This window comes from Oncorhynchus tshawytscha, unplaced genomic scaffold (assembly GCF_018296145.1).
Source record: "Oncorhynchus tshawytscha isolate Ot180627B unplaced genomic scaffold, Otsh_v2.0 Un_contig_447_pilon_pilon, whole genome shotgun sequence".
NCBI lineage: Eukaryota > Metazoa > Chordata > Actinopteri > Salmoniformes > Salmonidae > Oncorhynchus > Oncorhynchus tshawytscha.
The window spans coordinates 740,001-762,201 of NW_024609818.1; the positions used below are offsets into that span (position 1 = coordinate 740,001).

The following is a 22,201-nucleotide window of genomic DNA, read 5'->3' on the forward strand; positions in this document are numbered from 1 at the left end:
GGAGCTCACTGAAGAACAGCTGAAGACATTTCAGTTTTACCTGACTAGTGTCCAGCTGCTTGGCTTTCCTCCCATCCCAGAGAGACAGCTGGAGAACACTGACAGACAGGACACAGTGGATCAGATAGTGAAGAGATACGACCCTGAGGGAGCTGTGAGGATCACACTGAAGATCCTGAAGGGAATGAATCTGGATGATCTGGCAGAGAAGTTAGAGAGAGATTACATTAGAGGTAACATAACAATAATGTACATCAATCTATACATCACCATCACAGTTCAGTGTAGGTCTAACCAGAAAGAACATTCAACTGACTTCATAATAACATTCAGCAGACCCCTCTTTTATAATGTTTATTCATGATGTATCCAGGTGACCCCTCTTTTATAATGTTTATTCATGATGTATCCAGGTGACCCCTCTTTTATAATGTTTATTCATGATGTATCCAGGTGACCCCTCTTTTATAATGTTTATTCATGATGTATCCAGGTGACCCCATGATGATTAAACAACAATCCAACATTCATTACATTCCATACATACAGTCACCAATACAGTAGTGAAGATTTCACAAACAGATGAGACTTTCTAATCATGACTGTATATCTCTTCCTGAGCTTCCTGATCTGGAAGATGAACCAGAATGATCACGTTAGAGAAGTTAGATCAGAGAAGTAGGACTGTAGACAAGGACCCTAACTGACTCTCTATCCCCCCTCCTGTCTTCCCCTCTGTTTCCCTGTTTCTCTCTTTCCAGTTCTACTGCTGACCAGTCTGCAAGAGCTCACTGAAGATCAGCTGAAGAAATTTCAGTCTAGTGGCAGGAGATGTGGCTTTCCTCCCATCCCAAAGAGCCAGCTGGAGAACACTGACAGACAGAACACAGTGTATCAGATGGTGAAGAGTTACGGCCCTGAGAGAGCTGTGAGAAACACAATCTGGATCCTGAGGTGGATGAAGCGACATGATGTAGCACAGAAGTTAGAGAGAGATCACACTAGAGGTAACACTGTTAAGAAAATGTGTCAAACGTTCCTTCAAACAAAAGACAACATGATTTAAATGAATAATTGATCATGTAATACAACAAATATACCATTACCTCTCTTCACTTCTCTTCTATACCTGTATCTACCACAGCAACAACATGGAGGAGAGACTCATCAGACAGTGATAAATGGAGAATGAGGAAGGAGGGTCTAGTAATGAGGGTAAGACTAGTGGCCATGTCAGAGGTCAAATGTCATTGCGGACAAACCACATATAGATCACAGCCACATGCTGTCTGAAGTGTGTGTGCTACAGTTCTACCCTCATATGTTACATCACCTGTACTCACTGTCATAGTCAGTTCTACCCTCATATGTTACATCACCTGTACTCACTGTCATAGTCAGTTCTACCCTCATATGTTACACCACCTGTACTCACTGTCATAGTCAGTTCTACCCTCATATGTTACACCACCTGTACTCACTGTCATAGTCAGTTCTACCCTCATATGTTACATCACCTGTACTCACTGTCATAGTCAGTTAATTTCAACACACCAAAACATTGGAGTATATTCCTGTACCACGTTTGTGTGGTGATGTTCATGTTCTTTATATCAGTAGTCAGTATTTCTATTCTCTTATATCTTATCATCTTTGTTATTTTAGAGACCCTCCATGATGGATGTTCCAGCTCTGCTGCTGACCGGTCTGGAGGAGCTCACTGAAGAACAGCTGAAGACATTTCAGTTTTACCTGACTAGTGTCCAGCTGCTTGGCTTTCCTCCCATCCCAGAGAGACAGCTGGAGAACACTGACAGACAGGTCACAGTGGATCAGATAGTGAAGAGATACGACCCTGAGGAGCTGTGAGGATCACACTGAAGATCCTGAAGGGAATGAATCTGGATGATCTGGCAGAGAAGTTCGAGAGATATTACAGTAGAGGTAACATAACAATAATGTACATCAATCTATACATCACTATCACAGTTCAGTGTAGGTCTAACCAGAAAGAACATTCAACTGACTTCATAATAACATTCAGCAGACCCCTCTTTTATAATGTTTATTCATGATGTATCCAGATGACCCCTCTTTTATAATGTTTATTCATGATGTATCCAGGTGACCCCTCTTTTATAATGTTTATTCATGATGTATCCAGGTGACCCCTCTTTTATAATGTTTATTCATGATGTATCCAGGTGACCCCTCTTTTATAATGTTTATTCATGATGTATCCAGGTGACCCCTCTTTTATAATGTTTATTCATGATGTATCCAGGTGACCCCTCTTTTATAATGTTTATTCATGATGTATCCAGGTTACCCCTCTTTTATAATGTTTATTCATGATGTATCCAGGTGACCCCTCTTTTATAATGTTTATTCATGATGTATCCAGGTGACCCCATGATGATTAAACAACAATCCAACATTCATTACATTCCATACATACAGTCACCAATACAGTAGTGAAGATTTCACAAACAGATGAGACTTTCTAATCATGACTGTATATCTCTTCCTGAGCTTCCTGATCTGGAAGATGAACCAGAATGATCACGTTAGAGAAGTTAGATCAGAGAAGTAGGACTGTAGACAAGGACCCTAACTGACTCTCTATCCCCCCTCCTGTCTTCCCCTCTGTTTCCCTGTTTCTCTCTTTCCAGTTCTACTGCTGACCAGTCTGCAAGAGCTCACTGAAGATCAGCTGAAGAAATTTCAGTCTAGTGGCAGGAGATGTGGCTTTCCTCCCATCCCAAAGAGCCAGCTGGAGAACACTGACAGACAGAACACAGTGTATCAGATGGTGAAGAGTTACGGCCCTGAGAGAGCTGTGAGAAACACAATCTGGATCCTGAGGTGGATGAAGCGACATGATGTAGCACAGAAGTTAGAGAGAGATCACACTAGAGGTAACACTGTTAAGAAAATGTGTCAAACGTTCCTTCAAACAAAAGACAACATGATTTAAATGAATAATTGATCATGTAATACAACAAATATACCATTACCTCTCTTCACTTCTCTTCTATACCTGTATCTACCACAGCAACAACATGGAGGAGAGACTCATCAGACAGTGATAAATGGAGAATGAGGAAGGAGGGTCTAGTAATGAGGGTAAGACTAGTGGCCATGTCAGAGGTCAAATGTCATTGCGGACAAACCACATATAGATCACAGCCACATGCTGTCTGAAGTGTGTGTGCTACAGTTCTACCCTCATATGTTACATCACCTGTACTCACTGTCATAGTCAGTTCTACCCTCATATGTTACATCACCTGTACTCACTGTCATAGTCAGTTCTACCCTCATATGTTACACCACCTGTACTCACTGTCATAGTCAGTTCTACCCTCATATGTTACACCACCTGTACTCACTGTCATAGTCAGTTCTACCCTCATATGTTACATCACCTGTACTCACTGTCATAGTCAGTTAATTTCAACACACCAAAACATTGGAGTATATTCCTGTACCACGTTGTGTGTGGTGATGTTCATGTTCTTTATATCAGTAGTCAGTATTTCTATTCTCTTATATCTTATCATCTTTGTTATTTTAGAGACCCTCCATGATGGATGTTCCAGCTCTGCTGCTGACCGGTCTGGAGGAGCTCACTGAAGAACAGCTGAAGACATTTCAGTTTTACCTGACTAGTGTCCAGCTGCTTGGCTTTCCTCCCATCCCAGAGAGACAGCTGGAGAACACTGACAGACAGGTCACAGTGGATCAGATAGTGAAGAGATACGACCCTGAGGGAGCTGTGAGGATCACACTGAAGATCCTGAAGGGAATGAATCTGGATGATCTGGCAGAGAAGTTAGAGAGAGATTACATTAGAGGTAACATAACAATAATGTACATCAATCTATACATCACCATCACAGTTCAGTGTAGGTCTAACCAGAAAGAACATTCTACTGACTTCATAATAACATTCAGCAGGCTCCTCTTTTATAATGTTTATTCATGATGTATCCAGGTGACCCCTCTTTTATAATGTTTATTCATGATGTATCCAGGTGACCCCTCTTTTATAATGTTTATTCATGATGTATCCAGGTGACCCCTCTTTTATAATGTTTATTCATGATGTATCCAGGTGACCCCTCTTTTATAATGTTTATTCATGATGTATCCAGGTGACCCCTCTTTTATAATGTTTATTCATGATGTATCCAGGTGACCCCTCTTTTATAATGTTTATTCATGATGTATCCAGGTGACCCCTCTTTTATAATGTTTATTCATGATGTATCCAGGTGACCCCTCTTTTATAATGTTTATTCATGATGTATCCAGGTGACCCCTCTTTTATAATGTTTATTCATGATGTATCCAGGTGACCCCTCTTTTATAATGTTTATTCATGATGTATCCAGGTGACCCCATGATGATTAAACAACAATCCAACATTCATTACATTCCATACATACAGTCACCAATACAGTAGTGAAGATTTCACAAACAGATGAGACTTTCTAATCATGACTGTATATCTCTTCCTGAGCTTCCTGATCTGGAAGATGAACCAGAATGATCACGTTAGAGAAGTTAGATCAGAGAAGTAGGACTGTAGACAAGGACCTAACTGACTCTCTATCCCCCTCCTGTCTTCCCCTCTGTTTCCCTGTTTCTCTCTTTCCAGTTCTACTGCTGACCACTCTGCAAGAGCTCACTGAAGATCAGCTGAAGAAATTTCAGTCTAGTGGCAGGATGTTAGGCTTTCCTCCCATTCCAGAGAGACAGCTGGAGAACACTGACAGACAGGACACAGTGTATCAGATGGTGAAGAGTTACGGCCCTGAGAGAGCTGTGAGAAACACAATCTGGATCCTGAGGTGGATGAAGCGACATGATGTAGCACAGAAGTTAGAGAGAGATCACACTAGAGGTAACACTGTTAAGAAAATGTGTCAAACGTTCCTTCAAACAAAAGACAACATGATTTAAATGAATAATTGATCATGTAATACAACAAATATACCATTACCTCTCTTCACTTCTCTTCTATACCTGTATCTACCACAGCAACAACATGGTGGAGAGACTCATCAGACAGTGATAAATGGAGAATGAGGAAGGAGGGTCTAGTAATGAGGGTAAGACTAGTGGCCATGTCAGAGGTCAAATGTCATTGCGGACAAACCACATATAGATCACAGCCACATGCTGTCTGAAGTGTGTGTGCTACAGTTCTACCCTCATATGTTACATCACCTGTACTCACTGTCATAGTCAGTTCTACCCTCATATGTTACATCACCTGTACTCACTGTCATAGTCAGTTCTACCCTCATATGTTACATCACCTGTACTCACTGTCATAGTCAGTTCTACCCTCATATGTTACATCACCTGTACTCACTGTCATAGTCAGTTCTACCCTCATATGTTACATCACCTGTACTCACTGTCATAGTCAGTTAATTTCAACACACCAAAACATTGGAGTATATTCCTGTACCACGTTGTGTGTGGTGATGTTCATGTTCTTTATATCAGTAGTCAGTATTTCTATTCTCTTATATCTTATCATCTTTGTTTTTTAGAGACCCTCCATGTTGGATGTTCCAGCTCTGCTGCTGACCGGTCTGGAGGAGCTCACTGAAGAACAGCTGAAGATATTTCAGTTTGACCTGTCTAGTGACCAGCTGCCTGGCTTTCCTCCCATCCCAGAGAGCCAGCTGGAGAACACTGACAGACAGAACACAGTGGATCAGATGGTGAAGAGATACGGCCCAGAGGGAGCTGTGAGGAACACACTGAAGATCCTGAGGAGGATGAATCTGGATGATCTGGCAGAGAAGTTAGAGAGAGATCACACTAGAGGTAATATAACAACAATGTACATCAATCTATACATCACCATCACAGTTCAGTGTAGGTCTAACCAGAAAGAACATTCAACTGACTTCATAATAACATTCAGCAGACCCCTCTTATTTATTTATTTATTTATTTATTTATTTATTTATTTATTTTTATTTACCTTTATTTAACCAGGTAGGCTAGTTGAGAACAAGTTCTCATTTACAATTGCGACCTGGCCAAGATAAAGCAAAGCAGTTCGACAGATACAACGACACAGAGTTACACATGGAGTAAAACAAACATACAGTCAATAATACAGTAGAAACAAGTCTATATACAATGTGAGCAAATGAGGTGAGAAGGGAGGTAAAGGCAAAAAAGGCCATGGTGGCAAAGTAAATACAATATAGCAAGTAAAACACTGGAATGGTAGATTTGCAGTGGAAGAATGTGCAAAGTAGAAATAAAAATAATGGGGTGCAAAGGAGCAAAATAAATAAATTAATTAAAAACAGTTGGGAAAGAGGTAGTTGTTTGGGCTAAATTATAGGTGTGCTATGTACAGGTGCAGTAATCTGTAAGATGCTCTGACAGTTGGTGCTTAAAGCTAGTGAGGGAGATAAGTGTTTCCAGTTTCAGAGATTTTTGTAGTTCGTTCCAGTCATTGGCAGCAGAGAACTGGAAGGAGAGGCGGCCAAAGAAAGAATTGGTTTTGGGGGTGACTAGAGAGATGTACCTGCTGGAGCGTGTGCTACAGGTGGGAGATGCTATGGTGACCAGCGAGCTGAGATAAGGGGGGACTTTACCTAGCAGGGTCTTGTAGATGACATGGAGCCAGTGGGTTTGGCGACGAGTATGAAGCGAGGGCCAGCCAACGAGAGCGTACAGGTCGCAATGGTGAGTAGTATATGGGGCTTTGGTGACAAAACGGATTGCACTGTGATAGACTGCATCCAATTTGTTGAGTAGGGTATTGGAGGCTATTTTGTAAATGACATCGCCAAAGTCGAGGATTGGTAGGATGGTCAGTTTTACAAGGGTATGTTTGGCAGCATTTTGGCAGCATGAGTGAAGGATGCTTTGTTGCAAAATAGGAAGCCAATTCTAGATTTAACTTTGGATTGAGATGTTTGATATGGGTCTGGAAGGAGAGTTTACAGTCTAACCAGACACCTAAGTATTTGTAGTTGTCCACGTATTCTAAGTCAGAGCAGTCCAGAGTAGTGATGTTGGACAGGCGGGTAGGTGCAGGTAGCGATCGGTTGAAGAGCATGCATTTAGTTTTACTTGTATTTAAGAGCAATTGGAGGCCACGGAAGGAGAGTTGTGTGGCATTGAAGCTTGCCTGGAGGGTTGTTAACACAGTGTCCAAAGAAGGGCCGGAAGTATACAGAATGGTGTCGTCTTCGTAGAGGTGGATCAGAGACTCACCAGCAGCAAGAGCGACCTCATTGATGTATACAGAGAAGAGAGTCGGACCAAGAATGGAACCCTGTGGCACCCCCATAGAGACTGCCAGAGGTCCGGACAGCAGACCCTCCGATTTGACACACTGAACTCTATCAGAGAAGTAGTTGGTGAACCAGGCGAGGCAATCATTTGAGAAACCAAGGCTGTCGAGTCTGCCGATGAGGATGTGGTGATTGACAGAGTCGAAAGCCTTGGCCAGATCAATGAATACGGCTGCACAGTAATGTTTCTTATCGATGGCGGTTAAGATATCGTTTAGGACCTTGAGCGTGGCTGAGGTGCACCCATGACCAGCTCTGAAACCAGATTGCATAGCAGAGAAGGTATGGTGAGATTCGAAATGGTCGGTAATCTGTTTGTTGACTTGGCTTTCGAAGACCTTAGAAAGGCAGGGTAGGATAGATATAGGTCTGTAGCAGTTTGGGTCAAGAGTGTCCCCCCCTTTGAAGAGGGGGATGACCACAGCTGCTTTCCAATCTTTGGGAATCTCAGACGACCCAAAAGAGAGGTTGAACAGGCTAGTAATAGGGGTGGCAACAATTTCGGCAGATAATTTTAGAAAGAAAGGGTCCAGATTGTCTAGCCATGCTGATTTGTAGGGGTCCAGATTTTTCAGCTCTTTCAGAACATCAGCTGAATGGATTTGGGAGAAGGAGAAATGGGGAAGGCTTGGGCGAGTTGCTGTGGGGGGTGCAGTGCTGTTGACCGGGTTAGGAGTAGCCAGGTGGAATGCATGGCCAGCCGTAGAAAAATGATTATTGAAATTCTCAATTATGGTGGATTTATCAGTGGTGACAGTGTTTCCTATCTTCAGTGCAGTGGGCAGCTGGGAGGAGGTGGTCTTATTCTCCATGGATTTTACAGTGTCCCAGAACTTTTTGAGTTAGTGTTGCAGGAAGCAAATTTCTGCTTGAAAAAGCTAGCCTTGGCTTTTCTAACTGCCTGTGTATAACAGTTTCTAGCTTCCCTGAACAGCTGCATATCACGGGGGCTGTTCGATGCTAATTCAGAACGCCATAGGATGTTTTTGTGTTGGTTAAGGGCAGTCAGGTCTGGGGAGAACCAAGGGCTATATCTGTTCCTGGGTCTAAATTTCTTGAATGGGGCATGTTTATTTAAGATGGTTAGGAAGGCATTTAAAAAAAATATCCAGGCATCCTCTACTGACGGGATGAGATCAATATCCTTCCAGGATACCCCGGCCAGGTCGATTAGAAAGGCCTGCTCGCTGAAGTGTTTCAGGGAGCGTTTTACAGTGATGAGTGAAGGTCGTTTGACCGCTGACCCATTACGGATGCAGGCAATGAGGCAGTGATCGCTGAGATCTTGGTTGAAGACAGCAGAGGTGTATTTAGAGGGGAAGTTGGTTAGGATGATATCTATGAGGGTGCCCGTGTTTAAGGCTTTGGGAGGTACCTGGTAGGTTCATTGATAATTTGTGTGAGATTGAGGGCATCAAGTTTAGATTGTAGGACGGCTGGGGTGTTAAGCATGTTCCAGTTTAGGTCGCCTAGCAGCACGAACTCTGAAGATAGATGGGGGGCAATCAGTTCACATATGGTGTCCAGAGCACAGCTGGGGGCAGAGGGTGGTCTATAGCAGGTGGCAACGGTGAGAGACTTGTTTTTAGAGAGGTGGATTTTTAAAAGTAGAAGTTCAAATTGTTTGTGTACAGACCTGGATAGTAGGACAGAACTCTGCAGGCTATCTTTGCAGTAGATTGCAACACCGCCCCCTTTGGCAGTTCTGTCTTGTCTGAAAATGTTGTAGTTTGGAATTAAAATTTCTGAATTTTTGGTGGTCTTCCTAAGCCAGGATTCAGACACAGCTAGAACATCCGGGTTGGCAGAGTGTGCTAAAGCAGTGAATAGAACAAACTTAGGGAGGAGGCTTCTGATGTTAACATGCATGAAACCAAGGCTATTACGGTTACAGAAGTCATCAAAAGAGAGCGCCTGGGGAATAGGAGTGGAGCTAGGCACTGCAGGGCCTGGATTCACCTCTACATCGCCAGAGGAACATAGGAGGAGTAGAATAAGGGTACAGCTAAAAGCAATAAGAATTGGTCGTCTAGAACGTCTGGAACATAGAGTAAAAGGAGGTTTCTGGGGGCGATAAAATAGCATCAGGGTATAATGTACAGACAAAGGTATGGTAGGATGTGAATACAGTGGAGGTAAACCTAGGTATTGAGTGAAGAAGAGAGAGATATTGTCTCTAGAAACATCATTGAAACCAGGAGATGTCATTGCATGTGTGGGTGGTGGAACTAATAGGTTGGATAAGGTATAGTGAGCAGGACTAGAGGCTCTACAGTGAAATAAGCCAATAAACACTAACCAGAACAGCAATGGACAAGACATATTGACATTAAGGAGAGGCATGCTTAGTCGAGTGATCAAAAGGGTCCAGTGAGTGGAGAGGTTGGTTGGTGATTTAGACAGCTAGCCAGGCCATCGGTAGCAAGCTAGCATAGGATGGAGGTCTGTTGTTAGCCACCTCTTGCGTTCCATCAGTAGATTAGTGGGGTTCCGTGTGGTAGAGGGGATTAATCCAAATCACACAACAACAACAAAAATAAAAACAATAGATATAGTTATAGCCCAAGAAGAAAACATAATAATAGTAAAAATAAATAAATTGTCTGATTGTCTATTCAGATAGCAGCCGGTAAGACAGCTAACGGTTAGCAGGCCGCAGATGGGCGTTCAGGTAACGTCGCGACGGAGGAGCCAGCCGGATCTCCTTCGGGTAGATAACGTCGGCAGTCCAGTTGTGAAGGCCCGGTGGGGCTCCGCGTAGGCAGTAAAAGGGGTCCGGATGCAGCCCAGGAGTGATTGTGTGAATCCAGGTGATCTCATTGAGATTAAACAGAAAGCAATCATTCATTCCATATAATACATCAAATCAACAGTACAATGGCTCAGTAGACATAGGTAAGATATTACAGGATATTACAGATTGCACTGTCTAATCATGTCACGCCTGCTCCCGCTCCCCCCTCTGGCCCTCGAAGGCACCAGGCTCCCCAGCATTAAGCACTCCTGCCACCATCATTACACACACCTGCCTTCCCCCGGCACGCGCATCAGCGATTATTGGACTCACCTGGACTCAATCACCTGTGCCATATCCTCCCCTATATCTGTCTGCTCCAAATATCTGTTCCCTGCTTCAGGAATAACGTTAGTTTGTCGTTGCATACCGGGTTCTGGGGGCGTCTGTTCCTTATTTAATGTCTCTCTCTATCTGACATGTAGGACATCTCTCTCTCTATCTGACATGTAGGACTCTCTCTCTCTCTCTCTCTATCTGACATGTAGGACATCTCTCTCTCTCTCTATCTGACATGTAGGACATCTCTCTCTCTATCTGACATGTAGGACATCTCTCTCTCTCTATCTGACATGTAGGACATCTCTCTCTATCTGACATGTAGGACATCTCTCTCTCTATCTGACATGTAGGACATCTCTCTCTCTATCTGACATGTAGGACATCTCTCTCTCTCTATCTGACATGTAGGACATCTCTCTCTCTATCTGACATGTAGGACATCTCTCTCTCTATCTGACATGTAGGACATCTCTCTCTCTCTATCTGACATGTAGGACATCTCTCTCTCTATCTGACATGTAGGACATCTCTCTCTCTATCTGACATGTAGGACATCTCTCTCTCTCTATCTGACATGTAGGACATCTCTCTCTCTCTCTATCTGACATGTAGGACATCTCTCTCTCTATCTGACATGTAGGACATCTCTCTCTCTATCTGACATGTAGGACATCTCTCTCTCTATCTGACATGTAGGACATCTCTCTCTCTATCTGACATGTAGGACATCTCTCATCTCTCTCTCTATCTGACATGTAGGACATCTCTCTCTCTCTATCTGACATGTAGGACATCTCTCTCTCTATCTGACATGTAGGACATCTCTCTCTCTATCTGACATGTAGGACATCTGACATGTAGGACTCTCTCTATCTGACATGTAGGACATCTCTCTCTCTCTCTATCTGACATGTAGGACATCTCTCTCTCTCTCATCTGACATGACATGGACATCTCTCTCTATCTGACATGTAGGACATCTCTCTCTCTCTATCTGACATGTAGGACATCTCTCTCTCTATCTGACATGTAGGACATCTCTCTCTATCTGACATGTAGGACATCTCTCTCTCTCTATCTGACATGTAGGACATCTGACTCTCTCTCTATCTGACATGTAGGACATCTCTCTCTCTCTATCTGACATGTAGGACATCTCTCTCTCTCTATCTGACATCTGACATCTCTCTCTATCTGACATGTAGGACATCTCTCTCTATCTGACATGTAGGACATCTCTCTCTCTATCTGACATGTAGGACATCTCTCTATCTGACATGTAGGACATCTCTCTCTCTCTCTATCTGACATGTAGGACATCTCTCTCTCTCTCTAGGACATCTGACATGTAGGACATCTCTCTCTCTATCTGACATGTAGGACATCTCTCTCTCTCTATCTGACATGTAGGACATCTCTCTCTATCTGACATGTAGGACATCTCTCTCTCTCTATCTGACATGTAGGACATCTCTCTCTATCTGACATGTAGGACATCTCTCTCTCTATCTGACATGTAGGACATCTCTCTCTCTATCTGACATGTAGGACATCTCTAGGACATCTCTCTCTGACATGTAGGACATCTCTCTCTCTATCTGACATGTAGGACATCTCTCTCTATCTGACATGTAGGACATCTCTCTCTCTCTCTATCTGACATGTAGGACATCTCTCTCTCTATCTGACATGTAGGACATCTCTCTCTCTATCTGACATGTAGGACATCTCTCTCTATCTGACATGTAGGACATCTCTCTCTCTCTGACATGTAGGACATCTCTCTCTCTATCTGACATGTAGGACATCTCTCTCTCTATCTGACATGTAGGACTCTCTCTATCTGACATGTAGGACATCTCTCTCTCTCTATCTGACATGTAGGACATCTCTCTCTCTATCTGACATGTAGGACATCTCTCTCTCTATCTGACATGTAGGACATCTCTCTCTCTATCTGACATGTAGGACTCTCTCTCATGTAGGACTCTCTATCTGACATGTAGGACATCTCTCTCTCTCTATCTGACATGTAGGACATCTCTCTCTCTATCTGACATGTAGGACATCTCTCTCTCTATCTGACATGTAGGACATCTCTCTCTCTCTATCTGACATGTAGGACATCTCTCTCTCTCTATCTGACATGTAGGACATCTCTCTCTCTATCTGACATGTAGGACATCTCTCTCTATCTGACATGTAGGACATCTCTCTCTCTCTATCTGACATGTAGGACATCTCTCTCTCTCTATCTGACATGTAGGACATCTCTCTCTCTCTCTATCTGACATGTAGGACTCTCTATCTCTCTCTCTATCTGACATGTAGGACATCTCTCTCTCTCTATCTGACATGTAGGACATCTCTCTCTCTATCTGACATGTAGGACATCTCTCTCTCTATCTGACATGTAGGACATCTCTATCTGACTGACATAGGACATCTCTCTCTCTATCTGACATGTAGGACATCTCTCTCTCTATCTGACATGTAGGACATCTCTCTCTCTCTATCTGACATGTAGGACATCTCTCTCTATCTGACATGTAGGACATCTGACATGTAGGACATCTCTCTCTCTATCTGACATGTAGGACATCTCTCTCTCTCTATCTGACATGTAGGACATCTCTCTCTCTATCTGACATGTAGGACATCTCTCTCTCTATCTGACATGTAGGACATCTCTCTCTATCTGACATGTAGGACATCTCTCTCTCTATCTGACATGTAGGACATCTCTCTCTCTATCTGACATGTAGGACATCTCTCTCTCTCTATCTGACATGTAGGACATCTCTCTCTCTCTGACATGTAGGACATCTCTCTCTCTATCTGACATGTAGGACATCTCTCTCTCTCTATCTGACATGTAGGACATCTCTCTCTCTATCTGACATGTAGGACATCTCTCTCTCTATCTGACATGTAGGACATCTCTCTCTCTATCTGACATGTAGGACATCTCTCTCTCTATCTGACATGTAGGACATCTCTCTCTCTCTCTATCTGACATGTAGGACATCTCTCTCTCTCTATCTGACATGTAGGACATCTCTCTCTCTCTCTGACATGTAGGACATCTCTCTCTCTATCTGACATGTAGGACATCTCTCTCTCTATCTGACATGTAGGACATCTCTCTCTCTATCTCTAGGACATCTGACATGTAGACATCTCTCTCTCTATCTGACATCATCTCTCTCTATCTGACATGTAGGACATCTCTCTCTCTCTCTATCTGACATAGGACATCTCTCTCTCTATCTGACATGTAGGACATCTCTCTCTCTATCTGACATGTAGGACATCTCTCTCTCTATCTGACATGTAGGACATCTCTCTCTCATCTGACATGTAGGACATCTCTCTCTCTCTGACATGTAGGACATCTCTCTATCTGACATGTAGGACATCTCTCTCTCTGACATCTGACATGACATGTAGGACATCTCTCTCTCTCTATCTGACATGTAGGACATCTCTCTCTCTATCTGACATGTAGGACATCTCTCTCTCTCTCTCTATCTGACATGTAGGACATCTCTCTCTCTATCTGACATGTAGGACATCTCTCTCTATCTGACATGTAGGACATCTCTCATGTAGGACATCTCTATCTGACATGTAGGACATCTCTCTCTCATCTGACATGTAGGACATCTCTATCTGACATGTAGGACACATCTGACATGTCATCTCTCTCTATCTGACATGTAGGACATCTCTCTCTCTATCTGACATGTAGGACATCTCTCTCTCTATCTGACATGTAGGACATCTCTCTCTCTATCTGACATGTAGGACATCTCTCTCTCTATCTGACATGTAGGACATCTCTCTCTATCTGACATGTAGGACATCTCTCTCTATCTGACATGTAGGACATCTCTCTCTATCTGACATGTAGGACATCTCTCTCTATCTGACATGTAGGACATCTCTCTCTCTCTATCTGACATGTAGGACATCTCTCTCTCTCTATCTGACATGTAGGACATCTCTCTCTCTCTGACATCTGACATGTAGGACATCTCTCTCTCTATCTGACATGTAGGACATCTCTCTCTATCTGACATGTAGGACATCTCTCTCTCTATCTGACATGTAGGACATCTCTCTCTCTATCTGACATGTAGGACATCTCTCTCTCTATCTGACATGTAGGACATCTCTCTCTCTATCTGACATGTAGGACATCTCTCTCTCTCTCTCTATCTGACATGTAGGACATCTCTCTCTCTATCTGACATGTAGGACATCTCTCTCTCTATCTGACATGTAGGACATCTCTCTCTCTCTATCTGACATGTAGGACATCTCTCTCTCTATCTGACATGTAGGACATCTCTCTCTCTCTCTATCTGACATGTAGGACATCTCTCTCTCTATCTGACATGTAGGACATCTCTCTCTCTATCTGACATGTAGGACATCTCTCTCTCTCTCTATCTGACATGTAGGATCTCTCTCTCTCTCTATCTGACATGTAGGACATCTCTCTCTCTATCTGACATGTAGGACATCTCTCTCTCTATCTGACATGTAGGACATCTCATCTCTCTCTATCTGACATGTAGGACATCTCTCTCTATCTGACATGTAGGACATCTCTCTCTCATCTGACATGTAGGACATCTCTCTCTATCTGACATGTAGGACATCTCTCTCTCTGACATGTAGGACATCTCTCTCTCTCTATCTGACATGTAGGACATCTCTCTCTCTCTATCTGACATGTAGGACACATCTGACATCTCTCTATCTGACATGTAGGACATCTCTCTCTCTATCTGACATGTAGGACATCTCTCTCTCTATCTGACATGTAGGACATCTCTCTCTCTATCTGACATGTAGGACATCTCTCTCTGACATGTAGGACATCTCTATCTGACATGTAGGACATCTCTCTCTCTCTAGGACATCTGACATGTAGGACATCTCTCTCTCTATCTGACATGTAGGACATCTCTCTCTCTATCTGACATGTAGGACATCTAGGACTCTCTCTCTGACATGTAGGACATCTCTCTCTATCTGACATGTAGGACATCTCTCTCTCTATCTGACATGTAGGACACATCTGACTAGGACTCTCTCTCTATCTGACATGTAGGACATCTCTCTCTCTATCTGACATGTAGGACATCTCTCTCTCTATCTGACATGTAGGACATCTCTCTCTCTATCTGACATGTAGGACACATCTGACATGTAGGACATCTCTCTCTCTATCTGACATGTAGGACATCTCTCTCTCTATCTGACATGTAGGACATCTCTCTCTCTATCTGACATGTAGGACATCTCTCTCTCTATCTGACATCTGACATCTGACATGTAGGACATCTCTCTCTCTCTGACATGTAGGACATCTATCTGACATGTAGGACATCTCTCTCTCTATCTGACATGTAGGACATCTCTCTCTCTATCTGACATGTAGGACATCTCTCTCTATCTGACATCTGACATCTCTCTCTCTATCTGACATGTAGGACATCTCTCTCTCTCATGTAGGACATCTCTCTATCTGACATGTAGGACATCTCTCTCTCTCTCTATCTGACATGTAGGACATCTCTCTCTGACATGTAGGACATCTCTCTATCTGACATGTAGGACATCTCTCTCTCTATCTGACATGTAGGACATCTCTCTCTCTATCTGACATGTAGGACATCTCTATCTCTCTCTCTCTATCTGACATGTAGGACATCTCTCTCTCTATCTGACATGTAGGACATCTCTCTCTATCTGACATGTAGGACATCTCTCTCTCTCTATCTGACATGTAGGACATCTCTCTCTCTATCTGACATGTAGGACATCTCTCTCTATCTGACATGTCTCTCTCTATCTGACATGTAGGACATCTCTCTCTCTATCTGACATGTAGGACATCTGACATGTAGGACTCTCTCTCTATCTGACATGTAGGACATCTCTCTCTCTATCTGACATGTAGGACATCTCTCTCTCTATCTGACATGTAGGACATCTCTCTCTCTATCTGACATGTAGGACATCTCTCTCTCTATCTGACATGTAGGACATCTCTCTCTCTATCTGACATGTAGGACATCTCTCTCTCTATCTGACATGTAGGACATCTCTCTCTCTATCTGACATGTAGGACATCTCTCTCTCTATCTGACATGTAGGACATCTCTCTCTATCTGACATGTAGGACATCTCTCTCTCTCTGACATCTGACATCTATCTGACATGTCTCTCTCTATCTGACATGTAGGACATCTCTCTCTCTATCTGACATGTAGGACATCTCTCTCTCTATCTGACATGTAGGACATCTCTCTCTCTCTCTATCTGACATGTAGGACATCTCTCTCTCTCTCTATCTGACATGTAGGACATCTCTCTCTCTATCTGACATGTAGGACATCTCTCTCTCTCTATCTGACATGTAGGACATCTCTCTCTCTATCTGACATGTAGGACATCTCTCTCTCTCTATCTGACATGTAGGACATCTCTCTCTCTATCTGACATGTAGGACATCTCTCTCTCTCTATCTGACATGTAGGACATCTCTCTCTATCTGACATGTAGGACATCTCTCTCTCTATCTGACATGTAGGACATCTCTCTCTCTATCTGACATGTAGGACATCTCTCTCTCTGACATGTAGGACATCTCTCTCTATCTGACATGTAGGACATCTCTCTCTCTATCTGACATGTAGGACATCTCTCTCTCTATCTGACATGTAGGACACTATCTGACATGTAGGACTCTCTCTATCTGACATGTAGGACATCTCTCTCTCTCTATCTGACATGTAGGACATCTCTCTCTCTATCTCTCTCTCTCTCTATCTGACATGTAGGACATCTCTCTCTCTATCTGACATGTAGGACACATCTCTCTGACTCTCATGTAGGACATCTGACATGTAGGACATCTCTCATCTCTATCTGACATGTAGGACATCTCTCTCTCTCTATCTGACATGTAGGACATCTCTCTCTCTATCTGACATGTAGGACATCTCTCTCTCTATCTGACATGTAGGACATCTCTCTCTCTATCTGACATGTAGGACATCTCTCTCTCTATCTGACATGTAGGACATCTCTCTCTCTATCTGACATGTAGGACATCTCTCTCTCATCTGACATGTAGGACATCTCTCTCTCTATCTGACATGTAGGACATCTCTCTCTCTATCTGACATGTAGGACATCTCTCTATCTGACATGTAGGACATCTCTCTCTCTCTATCTGACATGTAGGACATCTCTCTCTCTCTATCTGACATGTAGGACATCTCTCTCTCTCTATCTGACATGTAGGACATCTCTCTCTCTATCTGACATGTAGGACATCTCTCTCTCTATCTGACATGTAGGACATCTCTCTCTCTATCTGACATGTAGGACATCTCTCTCTATCTGACATCTGACTCTCTGACAGGACATCTCTCTCTATCTGACATGTAGGACATCTCTCTCTCTATCTGACATGTAGGACATCTCTCTCTCTCTATCTGACATGACATAGGACATCTCTCTCTATCTGACATGTAGGACATCTCTCTCTATCTGACATGTAGGACATCTCTCTCTCTGACATGTAGGACATCTCTCTCTCTCTATCTGACATGTAGGACATCTCTCTCTCTCTGACATGTAGGACATCTCTCTCTCTCTATCTGACATGTAGGACATCTCTCTCTCTCTCTATCTGACATGTAGGACATCTCTCTCTCTATCTGACATGTAGGACATCTCTCTCTCTCTCTCTCTCTCTGACATGTAGGACATCTCTCTCTCTATCTGACATGTAGGACATCTCTCTCTCTATCTGACATGTAGGACATCTCTCTCTCTATCTGACATGTAGGACATCTCTCTCTCTATCTGACATGTAGGACATCTCTCTCTATCTGACATGTAGGACTCTCTCTCTATCTGACATGTAGGACATCTCTCTCTCTATCTGACATGTAGGACACTCTCATGTCATCTCTCTATCTGACATGTAGGACATCTCTCTCTCTCTATCTGACATGTAGGACATCTCTCTCTCTATCTGACATGTAGGACATCTCTCTCTCTATCTGACATGTAGGACATCTCTCTCTCTATCTGACATGTAGGACATCTCTCTCTCTATCTGACATGTAGGATCTCTCTCTCTCTCTCTAGGACATCTGACATGTAGGACACATCATCTCTCTCTCTATCTGACATGTAGGACATCTCTCTCTCTATCTGACATGTAGGACATCTCTCTCATCTGACATGTAGGACATCTCTCTCTCTATCTGACATGTAGGACATCTCTCTCTCTCTCTATCTGACATGTAGGACATCTCTCTCTCTCTATCTGACATGTAGGACATCTCTCTCTCTATCTGACATGTAGGACATCTCTCTCTCTCTGACATGTAGGACATCTCTCTCTCTCTGACATGTAGGACATCTCTCTCTCTCTCTATCTGACATGTAGGACATCTCTCTCTCTATCTGACATGTAGGACATCTCTCTCTCTATCTGCCATGTAGGACATCTCTCTCTCTCTATCTGACATGTAGGACATCTCTCTCTCTATCTGACATGTAGGACATCTCTCTCTCTATCTGACATGTAGGACATCTCTCTCTCTCTATCTGACATGTAGGACACATCTGACATGTAGGACATCTCTCTCTCTCTGACATGTAGGACATCTCTCTCTCTATCTGACATGTAGGACATCTCTCTCTCTATCTGACATGTAGGACATCTCTCTCTCTATCTGACATGTAGGACATCTCTCTCTCTATCTGACATGTAGGACATCTCTCTCTATCTGACATGTAGGACATCTCTCTCTCTCTCTCTCTCTATCTGACATGTAGGACATCTCTCTCTCTATCTGACATGTAGGACATCTCTCTCTCTATCTGACATGTAGGACATCTCTCTCTCTATCTGACATGTAGGACATCTCTCTCTCTATCTGACATGTAGGACATCTCTCTCTCTATCTGACATGTAGGACATCTCTCTCTATCTGACATGTAGGACATCTCTCTCTATCTGACATGTAGGACTCTCTATCTGACATGTAGGACATCTCTCTCTCTCTGACTCTCTCTATCTGACATGTAGGACATCTCTCTATCTGACATGTAGGACTCTATCTGACATGTAGGACATCTCTATCTGACATGTAGGACATCTCTCTCTCTATCTGACATGTAGGACATCTCTCTCTATCTGACATGTAGGACATCTCTCTCTCTATCTGACATGTAGGACATCTCTCTCTCTATCTGACATGTAGGACATCTCTCTCTCTATCTGACATGTAGGACATCTCTCTCTCTATCTGCCATGTAGGACATCTCTCTCTCTCTATCTGACATGTAGGACATCTCTCTCTCTATCTGACATGTAGGACATCTCTCTCTCTATCTGACATGTAGGACATCTCTCTCTCTCTCTATCTGACATGTAGGACATCTCTCTCTCTCTGACATGTAGGACATCATCTCTCTCTCTATCTGACATGTAGGACATCTCTCTCTCTATCTGACATGTAGGACATCTCTCTCTCTATCTCTCTCTCTATCTGACATGTAGGACATCTCTCTCTCTATCTCTCTCTCTATCTGACATGTAGGACATCTCTCTCTCTCTCTATCTGACATGTAGGACATCTCTCTCTCTATCTGACATGTAGGACATCTCTCTCTCTATCTGACATGTAGGACATCTCTCTCTCTATCTGACATGTAGGACATCTCTCTCTCTATCTGACATGTAGGACATCTCTCTCTCTATCTGACATGTAGGACATCTCTCTCTCTATCTGACATGTAGGCATCTCTGTAGGACTCTCTATCTGACATGTAGGACATCTCTCTCTCTATCTGACATGTAGGACATCTCTCTCTCTATCTGACATGTAGGACATCTCTCTCTCTATCTGACATGTAGGACACATCTGACATGTAGGACTCTCTCTAGGACATCTGACATGTAGGACATCTCTCTCTCTATCTGACATGTAGGACATCTCTCTCTCTCTCTGACATGTAGGACATCTCTCTCTCTCTATCTGACATGTAGGACATCTCTCTCTCTATCTGACATGTAGGACATCTCTCTCTCTATCTGACATGTAGGACATCTCTCTCTCTATCTGACATGTAGGACATCTCTCTCTCTATCTGACATGTAGGACATCTCTCTCTCTATCTGACATGTAGGACATCTCTCTCTCTCTATCTGACATGTAGGACATCTCTCTCTCTATCTGACATGTAGGACATCTCTCTCTCTCTGACATGTAGGACATCTCTCTCTAGGACATCTGACATGTAGGACATCTCTCTCTCTATCTGACATGTAGGCACATCTCTCTCTATCTGACATGTAGGACATCTCTCTCTCTCTATCTGACATGTAGGACATCTCTCTCTCTCTCTGACTAGGACATCTGACATGTAGGACATCTCTCTCTATCTGACATGTAGGACATCTCTCTCTCTATCTGACATGTAGGACATCTCTCTCTCTATCTGACATGTAGGACACATCTGACATGTAGGACATCTCTCTCTATCTGACATGTAGGACATCTCTCTATCTCATGTCTCTCTCTATCTGACATGTAGGACATCTCTCTCTCTATCTGACATGTAGGACATCTCTCTCTCTATCTGACATGTAGGACATCTCTCTCTCTATCTGACATGTAGGACATCTCTCTCTATCTGACATGTAGGACATCTCTCTCTCTATCTGACATGTAGGACATCTCTCTCTCTATCTGACATGTAGGACATCTCTCTCTCTCTATCTGACATGTAGGACATCTCTCTCTCTCATGTAGGACATCTGACATGTAGGACATCTCTCTCTCTATCTGACATGTAGGACATCTCTCTCTCTCTATCTGACATGTAGGACATCTCTCTCTCTATCTGACATGTAGGACATCTCTCTCTCTATCTGACATGTAGGACATCTCTCTCTCTATCTGACATGTAGGACATCTCTCTCTCTATCTGACATGTAGGACATCTCTCTATCTGACATGTAGGACATCTCTCTCTATCTGACATGTAGGACATCTCTCTCTCTATCTGACATGTAGGACATCTCTCTCTCTATCTGACATGTAGGACATCTCTCTCTATCTGACATGTAGGACATCTCTCTCTCTCTATCTGACATGTAGGACATCTCTCTCTCTATCTGACATGTAGGACATCTCTCTCTCTATCTGACTCTCTATCTGACATGTAGGACATCTCTCTCTCTATCTGACATGTAGGACATCTCTCTCTCTCTGACTAGGACATCTATCTGACATGTAGGACATCTCTCTCTCTATCTGACATGTAGGACATCTCTCTCTCTATCTGACATGTAGGACATCTCTCTCTCTATCTGACATGTAGGACATCTCTCTCTCTATCTGACATGTAGGACATCTCTCTCTCTATCTGACATGTAGGACATCTATCTGACATGTAGGACATCTCTCTATCTGACATGTAGGACATCTCTCTCTCTATCTGACATGTAGGACATCTCTCTCTCTATCTGACATGTAGGACATCTCTCTCTCTATCTGACATGTAGGACATCTCTCTCTGACATCTGACATGTAGGACATCTCTCTCTATCTGACATGTAGGACATCTCTCTCTCTATCTGACATGTAGGACATCTCTCTCTCTCTATCTGACATGTAGGACATCTCTCTCTCTATCTGACATGTAGGACATCTCTCTCTCTATCTGACATGTAGGACAT

The 22,201-nt window shown here is 43.1% G+C and overlaps 1 protein-coding gene across 5 annotated transcripts in view; it reads left to right on the forward strand.

Moving 5' to 3' along the window:
- The window catches only part of LOC112241595, a 64,018-nt gene that overhangs the window by 10,300 nt on the left and 31,517 nt on the right, over window positions 1–22,201 (forward strand). For all 5 annotated transcript variants that reach the window (XM_042318892.1, XM_042318891.1, XM_042318895.1 and 2 more), the window contains 4 exons: window positions 1–233; window positions 4,664–4,909; window positions 5,047–5,117; window positions 5,568–5,847. The exon at window positions 1–233 is cut by the window's left edge and continues 47 nt beyond it. In XM_042318892.1, coding sequence (XP_042174826.1) covers window positions 1–233; window positions 4,664–4,909; window positions 5,047–5,117; window positions 5,568–5,847 — 830 coding nt within the window. The remainder of the gene's footprint in view (window positions 234–4,663; window positions 4,910–5,046; window positions 5,118–5,567; window positions 5,848–22,201) is intronic.